Source organism: Mastomys coucha, unplaced genomic scaffold, assembly GCF_008632895.1.
Source record: "Mastomys coucha isolate ucsf_1 unplaced genomic scaffold, UCSF_Mcou_1 pScaffold21, whole genome shotgun sequence".
NCBI classification, from domain to species: domain Eukaryota; kingdom Metazoa; phylum Chordata; class Mammalia; order Rodentia; family Muridae; genus Mastomys; species Mastomys coucha.
The window spans coordinates 158,486,693-158,498,783 of NW_022196904.1; the positions used below are offsets into that span (position 1 = coordinate 158,486,693).

The 12,091-nt window shown below is 48.3% G+C and overlaps 1 protein-coding gene across 4 annotated transcripts in view; it reads left to right on the forward strand.

Moving 5' to 3' along the window:
• The first annotated feature begins 794 nt into the window (after positions 1-794).
• Positions 795-12,091, forward strand: part of Vldlr (very low density lipoprotein receptor) — a 37,527-nt gene continuing 26,230 nt past the window's right edge. For 2 of the 4 annotated variants that reach the window (XM_031390013.1, XM_031390015.1), the window contains exon 1: positions 1,041-1,744. In XM_031390013.1, the coding sequence (XP_031245873.1) occupies positions 1,663-1,744 (82 nt within the window). In that variant the 5' untranslated portion in view covers positions 1,041-1,662. Of the gene's footprint in view, positions 992-1,039; positions 1,745-12,091 lie in introns of those variants that run through there. The other 2 variants (XM_031390011.1, XM_031390014.1) reach the window with 2 other exon arrangements.

The following is a 12,091-nucleotide window of genomic DNA, read 5'->3' on the forward strand; positions in this document are numbered from 1 at the left end:
TGCAACAACGCCAGAAGAAAGCTAGGACACGACATCTGAAAGCTGTCAGCTTTGACTCATTCGAGGTACAAGCAACTTATAAAACAGAAGTGTATACATACATTAACAGGTGAAATAATGTGGGGTTATCTCTCTCCTCTGCTTAGACCATAGACCAGAAAGCAACTCAACCAAGAAAACGGAAGTACACTAAGAACAAATCATAGACTGAGGTCCCGTCTGGCACCCACCTCCGTCTCATCTATCCTTTCTGGGAGGGTTGACTTTTCTTCCTTCTTTCCCTCCACAACGCTTATAATTGAACGTTACAAACTAGACCAAGAATAAATCTACCGGGGTCTCCTTCCTCCAACCAGAAAAAGGTTAAGCTTTTAATTACAGACCCTCAAACTATCATTTTGTGCAATTAGCAATTAACTATAATCGTTGATGAGAGAATGCAGAGTGCGCTGGCAATTTCCCTCCTCCCCATCCCAGACTCGGGTTATTTTAGTCTTGTTCTATTACAGAGGACAAGCCACAACCGCGGGAGCGCTCTTGTTCTTTCTCTTTCTCTCTTTCACACACTCTTACTTAAAGCCACATTTAATTTTTAACAAAATGGCATCTCAGCTTGCCATTGAGATGGAACTCCGAACCCCACAGCAGAACAGCGGAGCGTTCGCACCCCTCCTCTTCATCACTTTCGGGTTGGAAAGAAGAGTTCCCCCCCCCCCCCACCCCGAAGATGCTACCTACCGACCTCACAACATCAGCCCTTCCTAGGGGCTCGGGAGAGGAAGGAAAAGGGTTCCTTGCTGCCCCCAGACCCCTCAACTGACAGCCCCATCAAGCCCGGAGGCGGTGGCAACAGCGGCAATAGTTGCATCAGCGCTCCTAGCCACGGCGCCAGGAGGGTACAGTAGCGACTATAGGGAGCTAGGGAGCGCACAGCTGCTGCGGCCGCAGGTTCCCTGGATCAGGAAATTAGGACAGGCACCCGGGATTGGAGGTGAGGACGGTGCGCGAACCAACCAGCGGCCGCCCCGGGTCCCCCGTGAGCCCCGGGCCAACGCGCGGAGCAGTCGAGCCCCTGGAGCCATCCGGATGGCCGCAGCAACAGCCCCAGCCCCAGCCACTCACGCACGCACGCCGCTACTTGCCCCCGCACCCTCCTTGCTGCGCGCGGGAGAGCGGTGCGTGCCGGAGCTGCTGGGCTGAGCTCCCCCGCTGGGGTCCCCGCGCCGCTCGGCCGCGCTCCGGCCGCCGCCCGGGTGGTTGCCCCCAGACCTCTCACTTGAGCTGTCCCCGGTGGCGAACGGGCTCCCCGCCCCCTCCTCCCGCGCCGTCCCCTCCCCTCCCCTCTCCCTCCCCTTCTCTGCAACGCCTGCATTATTTTCCGCCCGCAGGGTCCGCGCGCACACCGCGGCCGCGGCGGGGGAGGTGACCGGGTGGGTGGTTGGGTGGGTGGCTGGCGGGGAGAAGAGTGTGCAAGTTGCAGGGAAGGGGTGCCCGCTCCTTGCGTGCTCTCCGTGCTCCCGGCTCCTCACTCCTTCCCCCTCCTCCTCGCCTCCTCCCTCCCCGCCCCCACCTCCTTCCTCCTCTCCGAAGGGCTGGTAACTTGTTGTGCGGAGCGAACGGCGACAACGACGGCGCGACGGAGGCACCATCCGGGCGGGCAGCATGGGCACGTCCGCGCGCTGGGCGCTGTGGCTGCTGCTCGCGCTGTGCTGGGCGCCCCGGGACAGCGGCGCCACTGCAAGCGGTGAGTGGGGACGCGCCCCTCCACACTCGGGCCGAAACAAGCCGGGGCGTTCGCGATCGCTGCGTTTTGGGGGACCCCGGGGCTCCTCTTGCCCATCCCCTCCTAGCAGGCGCCTCTCCACGCTCCTCTCCTGCCTCCCCTCCCCACCCGGGTGGCGCCTCTGAGCTGTCAGAGCCGAGGTTACTGGGAGCCAGGCCTGGGGGACGTTGGGGTTTCGGGTGTCCTAAAGCGTCCCTTGAACTTGTTGTCATCCTTCTGTGTCCCCTTTCTTTCCAGAACCTCTGTTTTACATGGTTTTCATCCCTCATTGACAAGGGCTAGGGGATGTGGGCTTTGGAGCCACTGAACAATGGTTCTGCCTCCTCTGCCAGGCGGGCTGTTAGGACCGTGGCAGAGCATGGGGCCTGGAAGCCCCGGTGCGCCCCTCAGACTTAAGCAGGGTTGAGAGCGCACTGTGGGTGAAGGTGGGCGTCTCCGAGGACAGCGGGCGCCAGGTGCCGGCCGAGCCTGGAGTCCTCGCGCCGCCGTGAGCAAGCGCACGTTCGGTGGGCGGCAGCCTGGAGGCCGAACCATGACAAGTACGCAGCCTGCGCCCGGGACTGCGACTCCCCAGGCGCCGGGCCGTCTCTCGGGCTCCAAGTGAGGCTTTCAACTGGACTGTCCTCCGAGTGCTTTCCTTTCTCCCTTCCCCGGGGATTCCGCAGCTACTGCGGCTTTAAAAAAAAAAAAAAAAAAAAAACCTCTGGGGTCTCCGAGATAACTGCACGGGGGAGGGGAATGAGATCAAGACTTAATCAGGTTACTTTGCTGAGCCTCATTCTGGGCAACACTTTCCTCCAGAGAAACTGAGTCCCAGTGTAGTGACTGTAATTAGCCTTTATTCTACACAATAAGACCCGAAGGTGTGGTGCTGGAGCTGGTGTGTGACTGGAACTTGGGGAGGACGGGGGTGACTACTGTCGAGTCCCCGGGGGTCGGCACACTGGCTTCGGAGCCTTGTGTTCTTTCAGCACCCCATCTTGGGTCACACAACTTTCCAGAGCAGGTGATAAGACTTCCTAACAAGGTTCGGCCTGATCCTTGGCGGGCTACTGAAGCGGTCTTAGAGGTCTTAAGAGGTGACACCAAAGTGCTTGCTTGCCAACCAGCTCTAGGTAATTAGGGCAGAACGTTGTCCCAGCTCTAAATAGTCCACAATTCCCATCTCCTGTCGCCGGCCGGGTAGCTTAGAAGGCCCGCCTGCGTGCGGTCACGTGTGTCCTGGAGTGAGAGCGAACTTTCAAGTGTGTGGTCAAGCAGTCTGTCGAGCTATGGTGAGGTGTTTAAGTCTCCCAGCACCCCTGGGCCTTTGGTTCCGCTGTCGGGAGCGTGAGAAGCTGGGCAGGGCTTTTCTGCCCCATGCGATTGGCTGGTAGCTGGATTGCGTTTAGCTTGGTCACGTGTCTACGCGGAGTTAATTGAGCTGCCCCAGCTGGGTTACCTTTAAGATCAGCCAGGCTCAGAGGGGCCTTTCCCTCTGGCTCTTTTTCTCTCTCCAGCTGCACTCTGAAAAGAGTCTATGTATAGTGAAGCTAGAATCCTACATGTGACAAACCTATGTGCCCAGAGAAGCCCTGCTTAACAGAACATTTCAGGCGCTGACATTAATCATTAATGGATGAGTAATGTTAACTTATTAAACCATCTCTCAGAAGAGTGACTTGACTCGCGTTATATATTTTGCAATATTTCAAAACATGAATGTGTAAAATCCATTACTGACTGTGATCCAAGGAGGTGGGAGCAAGGAGACGGCTTAGGCGCAGAACCTTTTTCTCTTCTTGGGATGTTTAAAGTGCTCACTTGCTATCAGGTGCTGTTTTTTCACAGAGTGGCCAGAAAGCACTCAGACTGCTGCAGAGAGCTAGTCAAACACCAGAAGCTGTTCAGCCGGGACCAGGAAAGTGGGGATAGCTTTCGCTCCCCCTTTCCTGCAAGTGGAATATGGTGGTGCTGCAAAAATAGAAGAGAGAACCAGGCACAAACCCAAATAGTCGAGAGTGGGAGAAGCAGTTCTTTCTGAACTGCAGCAAACTTGGAGTTGGTTGAAGCAGGTATTGACCATAAGTGAACCCAGACAGTCGTGTCATAAGTTCAAAGTCCCAAAACATTCGGACTGATTTTTCTGCCCTAGACCTTCTGTGCTTACTCTTTCTCTCCAACCCTTCCTTCTGTCTCCCCAACACACACACACACACACATACACACACACACACACACACACACACACACACACATGCTATGCCGAACTACCTGACATAGGTCGGGTATGTGTGCACAGAGTTTCTTCAAGGAACTAAAGTGAGGCTAACAAGGGACATTAACAAAGGAGACATCACAAGGGCTGATGGCAGAATACACGGGGGCTCTAGGACTCTTCCCTCCAGCCTACCTATAGATTGAGATACGGTGTGCTGTACCATCTTCAAAGCCAGAGTTCTGCAAGAGCTCTTCCAATCTGACCTGTGACTATTACTTCTCTTACTCTGGGACTGAGCAATACCTGCAGGTAGGAACCTAGAAGACCAAGAGAAATAATTCTTGGCTTACCAGAGCACCAAGAAAAGGTAGAGACCATAGCAATCCATGTAGGTGAAGGCTTTCTCTTTTAGAAAAGAGTCACAGACCAAGCTTCGTGGGCAGCACATTTCCTAAAGCCTGAAAGAGCTTTTTGCCCAGGTTCATCCTCTTACCAGTAACTCTAGTGCCGTGTCACTTCAACGCAACTCTTTACTTTTAATGCTTGAGTCTCCAGAAACCTACACTGTGTATATAAAGCCCAAGTTCAGTAGTGCTGGCATATGTTAAGACTTCAGGCCAACCAACTGCATTTGCAAACGCTATGCTGTATTTGTAAAGGTGCCTCTCTCCATCTTCTAAACAAACCTGATCACCACATTTCTGCTTTCTAAAATATGAATAGCTGTAGACAGGACTTCCTTGCAGTACTTTTTCTGAAGGTTCTGGAAGAGCTAAAGAGCTGTTGTGACCCCTTTCTGTTCCCTGGACAATGTCAGGACCATAAAACAATAAGACCAAGAACACAGATAGGGCCCCAGGCATATGGCTTCAGGTTTAGATTCCTAAACCCTGTCATTTACCAAACAGCATAGAAAGAGAAAATGTATAGTAAATATTTTCTAGTCTCTCACAGAGTGTTAAGTTATCTCAATGGAGATAAGATGGAGATGAGGGAGTTCCCCTTTCAGCCTCTGCCTCTGATCCTGGTCCTGATTGGCTTAACTTGACCTTACTTTGGAAAGCCACTGGGAGGTGCCAGCCTATGATACATTAGGGACAACACAAAGCCAAATCAGGCCTGAACTGGTGCTTGTCACATACAGACCTGGCTTACAAGGGAGAGTCTCACAGCTGACTAAGGCAGCTGCCCTTCGCATGACAGGTCCTCTAACTTGAGATAATCTCAAGAGATGATCACCCAAGATGATCCCCCAGACCACAGCCAGCAGATGGCTTTCATGAAAAATAGAAGCCCTTCTTTGGAGGTTATGAGTGAAATATACTTATTAAAAAGAAGACTCTAAGAGTGTTTCCCCTCCTAGCTGAGAAGGGGATAATCTGAGGACTGGTAGCTTTTTTTCTGAGGTCTCCAAGGCATGCTATAACCCAGTTCTTGGAGAACCTGATTTAGTAAGAGAAAGCTGGCTCAATTTTACTCTATTTGTTTTTAATATGAATCTTCATTTCTCTGTTTAGCTCCAGGGTTGGTTTGCAATCATGGTCCTAAACATGGTTAATTCCAACTAGTTAGATATGTTAACTATGGTATAGCTATGTGAGAAAGCACCTTAAACTGGACCTATTTTGCCTTCAGGTGGGGAAAGAACCCTGGATGATTCGGGCCTGTTAGCCATTTTTATGCTCTAAATGAGAAATGTAAGAGAGAAACCACTACATAGAGTAAGAGTAAGCATAGAGATCTTCCATAAATGTTCCAGTGTTTGTGCAGGGGCCTTTCACCAGCATCTGTGTGTTAGAAATGCTCAGCTTTGCATGGTAGAGATGCATTGTGTGGAGGGGAGATGGTAAGCCAGAGCCAGCACTTTAGAAGTACATATAGGGCAAGAAAACACAACTTGGAAGGGTCAGGCACTCACTAGAATGGCCAATTCTGCCACCAACGTGGGGCATCTGGGTTGGCAACTCGCCAGTAGTCTTTGGGTGTTTAAAAACAGTCTTGTCATGGAAGTGAGGGGGTGGGGGAGATGTGCAGTTTGGCAGGAAGATAAGAGTTCATATGTTATAACCACATTTCCTGCAAAGAATTTAGTGTATATTGTCCCATTCTCTATACCTGCCTCTGATCTTGAATTGTTCTAAGAAGGCTTTCTCAAGACCTAAGTTATTAACTGGCTGGGAGGTTACCAGGCAGGTATTAAGATCCCTTCTGGCCTTAGCATATTAAAGTCTAAGTTGCTGGTGAACTTGAAGCCTGTCTCCCTTATACATCTGCTCAAGACCACTTGATATCAGGTCAGCACAGAAGCCAGAAAGCTGGCCTCTTGGTGCCAGGTGTTTGTAGAAAGTCAAACCAGGAAATTCAAGATCCAAAAAGAGGTGAGCATAGAAGCTGTGAGAGGAGTGAACAGAGCTGGTGCTTCTCAATTACGAAGGCCACCGACATCAGTTGAAGATGTCCTGTGAGCTCCCACATGCTGCTTTGATCATCACTTGTAATGTTTCCCTAAAATTATCAGCAACTTAGACTTTAATATGCCAAAGCCAGAAGGGATTTTTCTTTCTCTGCCAAATGGTCCAATGAAGGTAAAGATTCAAATAACAGTAATGGCTATGGCCAGGGTCCCTAAAAAGTAGTAGTATATCAAATTAAGACCTGGGTCTGACACACCAACCTCCTAACCTGCCCAGATCCTCCATGTGTTTTAGAATCTCTCTCATGTGAAAATGTGGCTGACACACTCATTATGGCAGACAGGTGTGCAATGTGTCTTTTTTTTTTTTTTAATAACTTGCCACACAGATGAGATGAAAGTGCTCTCATGGGCATAGAAAGCAGGTCCCTTTATAACTTTATCTTTCAAAGGATTTTACCAGGCAAAGCTTCATTTAGCAGGTCACACTTCAAGTTTAGAAAAGCTGAGAAAATATTCTGACAAAAGACTATAATGCAGAACAGCTTTACAGGTGAATTCATTAACCAACTAATACATTCATGGCTGCTAACTGGGACTTAGCAAATCTTTGGACGTTGGGTGATAAATCCTCAGTGCGATGGCTCTGGGAAAGGTATGAAAAGTTTTGGGAAGTAAGCCAGATCTCCCCCTGGTTCTGGGGAAAGAATTTAAAGATGCAGAGGGGCACAGAGAGCCTTCATGAAAAAGTGCTATCCGAACCCGGCCCTGGTTGGGAAGAGGATGGAATCAAAGGGACACAGGTAACTGAAGCATTAGTGAGCATGGAGGAAAGCCTGGGAAATAAGGGAAGCCCCTTAGGGCTGTTAGCTCAGCTGCTGTAGCCGGAGCAGATGGTGGGTGATGACTGAGAGGAGGAAGTCAGGGGAAGCTGGTAGGGGAACCGAGACTCAATTCTGGAGTCAGTGGGAAGCCAGGAAATGATCCCATCCTTCTGGATATTCTAAGTGGCTTAAATCACTCTCTTAATTTGGACAGAGAATGCGGACAGCCTGGAGGCAAAGGGAAGGGCGACTTAAATTTAGACTGTGTGAGAAATGAGGGGTTACCCATGGCCAAGATTTGATGGCCCAATGTCATGGGAGAAGGATTCCGGCTCCCTCTGGGCTACTAAGTTAGAGTTAGTGGTGAGCCAACTGAGGATACGACTCAAAGAGGGTGGGTTTTGGATCAAACTGCTTTCCGTCGCATGTCTGGTAAGCCATCCAGATGAATGTCACCTAGGTCATGTGCTCAAAAGTTATATTCGGGATGTCATCAACATGTCTGTTAATAAAACACTCTCATGTATCTCCTATCTCCACCCAGTGACAGACACGAGACCTTCTGGGGGATTAACAGTATATTCAGTATTCAATTTCAAGTACAACCTTGAAAACAAAGTCTCTTCCATGATGTGTGGCCTCTGTAACTTGTCGGTCTTCATGCTGATGCCCTCTTGGGCTATTCTCCATCCCTAGGCAGATAAGGCACAGAGCCTTTACAACGACTTGGTCAGTGCACACTAATCAAGAAAATCAAGCGACTCAGTCCTTCTAGGAAAAACTACTAGGGGAATTGTAGCAGCATGTTTCAAAGGCTACGATGGGCAGAGGAAAAGGGCCCTGTCTCAACTATAAAGCTATGCTGTGGAGTGTCCTTCTTGAGAAGGAAAACTACTTCATTCTTGATGAATTTAAGCAGACTGTGCTAGGCAAATGAAAGATTCTAGAGTTAGGTTGTCCTGAGTTGGTTACTATCCTTTGCATTCTTGGTAGCACAGGATTTAGAGCCAGGGTATCTGAGTTCAGATCTTAGGTCAGCCCAGGGTAATCTTGGGCAAGTCACCATTTTTCTTTTCCAAAACTGTGAAGAGGGAAAAAAGAAAGGGTCACATAGAACTAAAGGAGTGAAGACAGGAGAAGTCCTAGAGGTGCAACTGGCCAACAATTAAAAGCATTTGGTTGTACGGAGGATAATCCCCATCAGATGTAAATGGAACAACTTTCGACAACTGAACTGAAAAATTCATTAGGCTGCATCTCAGGGCCTCTTCCTGGGCCCCTTTGCTGTAGAATCTGCTGCTCACAGCCTCTCACTCCTGTAGCAGAACTTTTTTTTTTTTTTTTTTTTTTTTTTTTTTTTTTTTTTTTTTGCTGACTCAGAAGTCTGCTTGTCCTAAAAGGAGTTTTGGCCTATGCATAGGATTGGCATTAAATTAGCAAGCAGTAGAGACGAAGTAGACTAAAAATAGATGCCCTTGGTGGCCCTAGAAGTGCCAAAGGGGATGGACTGAAGAAAAACCAGTAGATGTTAGCACCCTTACCATGTCAGCCAGTAAAATGAGTGCTAGGCCTAGCAGAGTGTGGCAACCCTGTACCCCTAACAGCTTCAAGTTCTTGCTGAGCCTAAAACTCAATATTCCAGACATTCAAGCAAGAGGACTCCTGCCAATGTTACTCAAAGCCTACAGTGAAATCTGTGGCCCATCCTGAAAGCCAGCTAGGCTATTGAGGGTGAGGCCTATGCAGTGCTTTACTGAAGCGCACATGCTGAGTTTCCACGTTAACCCTTGAAGAACCAATTAGACAGTGGCAAGCTGGCTTCTCTAGGCATTCAAACCCTTACACCTCCCAAGGCCGGTAACCAGATGATTGCAGGCTGTAGTGAGTGAGTGAGTGTGAAGTGTTTGGGTGAGCAAACCTCCTGGGACATAGATACCTTCTGAAGCCTGGTGCCACCTATTCAAGGGACAACAGAAGCATTTTGGGGAATGTATCTATCAGTAAATCTAATAGCCGTGTGAGTGGGTAGACATAAGCAAACCTAAAAGGACAGAGGTATTCCTGCTCAATATTAGAGCTAGAAGGAAACTTAGAAAGTTTGATCTCTTCACGAAAGAGGAGCCTTTTCATATTCCTAAATGAATACCAAGAGAATCTTTCTCATTTGCAGTAGAGGTAGAGCTCCAGGCTCCATGCCGCTCAGCTCTAGCCCATCCCCACCCCATTCGTTTAGCCCCAAACTATTTCCCCGAGTACACTGTAGCTTTAAGGAAGCCACTGGAAACTGTATTTTACTTCCAGCTACCCACCTTTCAGAACAGACAGATGCAGGGGTCTAGAGTCCCTAGCATTTCCACTCCCAAGGTTATTTATGGTGTACTGTGACTTTAGCTCAGCTTAACAATTAAAAGAAGCCCAATGGTGGATGATTTCATGCCAATCTGTTCCCTCTATGTACTGTAATAGTGAACTTGAGATTTAACGTCCATGGAGAAAAATAGACTACAGGTCTACAATCCTATAATCCTCAAAGCTCTGTGAACCAAAAGCTTCTTAATTCATGTGGTGCTTTCAGTTCTGGACCTCCGAGCAGCAGTGGTCTCATTGGAACATCCAAATGGAAAGGTAGAATCTTTTGGGGAACCTGTGGAGAAAATCTGTAGTGTCCCAGGAGGGTGGCTGGGGTCTCTGTGTTCAATTTAGTGGCCAAGCTCTCCCTGCTGTGCATGGAACAGAGAACTAAACAGAAGCAGGGAGCGCTTTCTACCTAGCAGCAGCCTCTTAAAGTGCACAGGGAGCTGGAAATCTGAGAGGCGCCAGCCAGCATTGCTGGTTCTCTTTAGAGGACCTTCATCAAGCCAGCTGGCTTTCTGTCCATCCTTTTCTCCATCATCTTTTAGACAAGCAGGGATGTTTTGATAACCACTCTTCCTCATGTACATTTCCTCCTCTTTGATAATGGAGTGTCACGTGTGTCATAGTAACATACAACTTCCTGATAAGCAAGCAGAAGCCTTGGTGACGTGGATACATGTTAGAAAAGAAAACCTAGACATTATATCCCTTTCTGCTTTAGGATATTGGAATGATAGATGAAAGTGCTATATCTGTTATAACCCTGTTTTGAGCCAACCCTCCAAGGATTTTAACATAACCTACTACTGTTGATAGCTTGTGTATTACAACTGAATCCAAAATCCAAAATGACCAGGAACTGTATATTAGCTTTATCATGTAATATATTGGGCTTTTAGCTCCAAGACAGCTTGAGGGTCTACAAAATCCATCATGCCAGCCTTATTTTTGAAGATGTCCTCTCCTACAAGCCTAATCCTAGGGCTAAAAAAAAAAAAAATTTCCCCAAGTCTCTCTGGAAGTCTGATGACATGATTATCATTTCTCCCCAAGTCTCTCTGGAAGTCTGATGGCATGGTTGTCACCCTCACAATATAGATTTCAATGTTAATGTTTTGGCTCATTTCAACTTGCTCTTCAGAATGGAAGCCTTGACTGTTGCTCTTTCTTTACCGTACCCTGACTGCAGGGAGCTGTCCTTTCTATGTGTGTTTGTTTTATTCTATATTCTCTGAGTGTAAATCCCTTTTTTTCTAATAAAGTCCTCTGAGTGGTTTCCTGCCATTTCTGTAGTCCTCAGAGCTGAAAGGTTATAGAGCCGTAGCAAACGGCCCCAGAAACATAGACCTCCAGCTCCAAGAATACGGAGAGGAAAGCATTCCAAGAACACAGTGGCAGGAGGTGAGAGGGTGGGCGGGAGAGAGGGAGATGGCAGCCAGGTACCTCACACTTGGCTTCTCAGTTTTGAAACAAACAACTGATGCTCACCTCTCATTCTCTTTTTAACTCCCTAGTATTTTTTATTTGACGAAATATTTGCAGAATGAATAAACATTATGAAGTGGTGGTAGGAAATATCACCAAGCTATCATGCTCGGTAGCCAGGTTCTAGCTTGCTACAAACATTTAAGAGCAGAAAGGTCCGTGTAGATTTAAAAAGCAACGTCTATAGTACTTGAGGTTGCCACACCTTGGTGTTAATCTTGTCTTGGGCTGAATTTTAAACTCTTTGGGAACTTGGCACAATATGCAGAATTCTCCCTGACAGCAGGGCAGAGTTGACACCAGGGAGACCAACTAGAGCATTGTGCGTTTCACACAAGTGTTCCAGTCTGTGCTTGCCTCTGCCCTCTCTGTTTCTATGCCAGCATGCCCCAGCTGCAAGTGCTGAGAGGTGGCAGGAAATCTGAAGGCTCTCTGCTTGGGACCGCTCTCGCCCAGCAAATCTGCATGCACCCTGGGACGCATGCTGGGTTTTACAAGTCTAGGCAGTGTTTTTAAGAGAGGCCTCTAAGGGACAAGAGCTACATCTTTTACTGCAGTGAAGTCTGGTCTTGCAGAAGGATAGAAGTGCTGCTGATGAAAGCTCCTGAGCATTCACTGTCCTGGCCGTGGACTACCACCACCATGACAATCTTAGTTCACCCCTCTCTAGAGGACATGATGTCCACAGTGAGCCAAGGCCACTGAGCTCAGGCATTCAGAATCAGATCTCTGGCTCTTGCCCGCTCTCCTTTTCTCTCTTCATTGAGTTAGACATCGTACGCCATGCTTTCTTGATGCTTTTGACTTGCTTTTGGAGCTGGTTTGTAAATGTATATTTTCCCAAAGGGGGCCTCAGTTTTTAAGACATGGGACCATTATCAATCTGTTGTTTCTGCCTGCCACCCTCACAAGTTGTTTGCTCTTTGCTGGTGATAGCAGAGTCACTATTGAATAAAGCTGTGGCTGTGGCCAGGAAAATGCTATTAAGGATTAGGGTGGTCTGCATGTTGTTGGACACACACACACACACA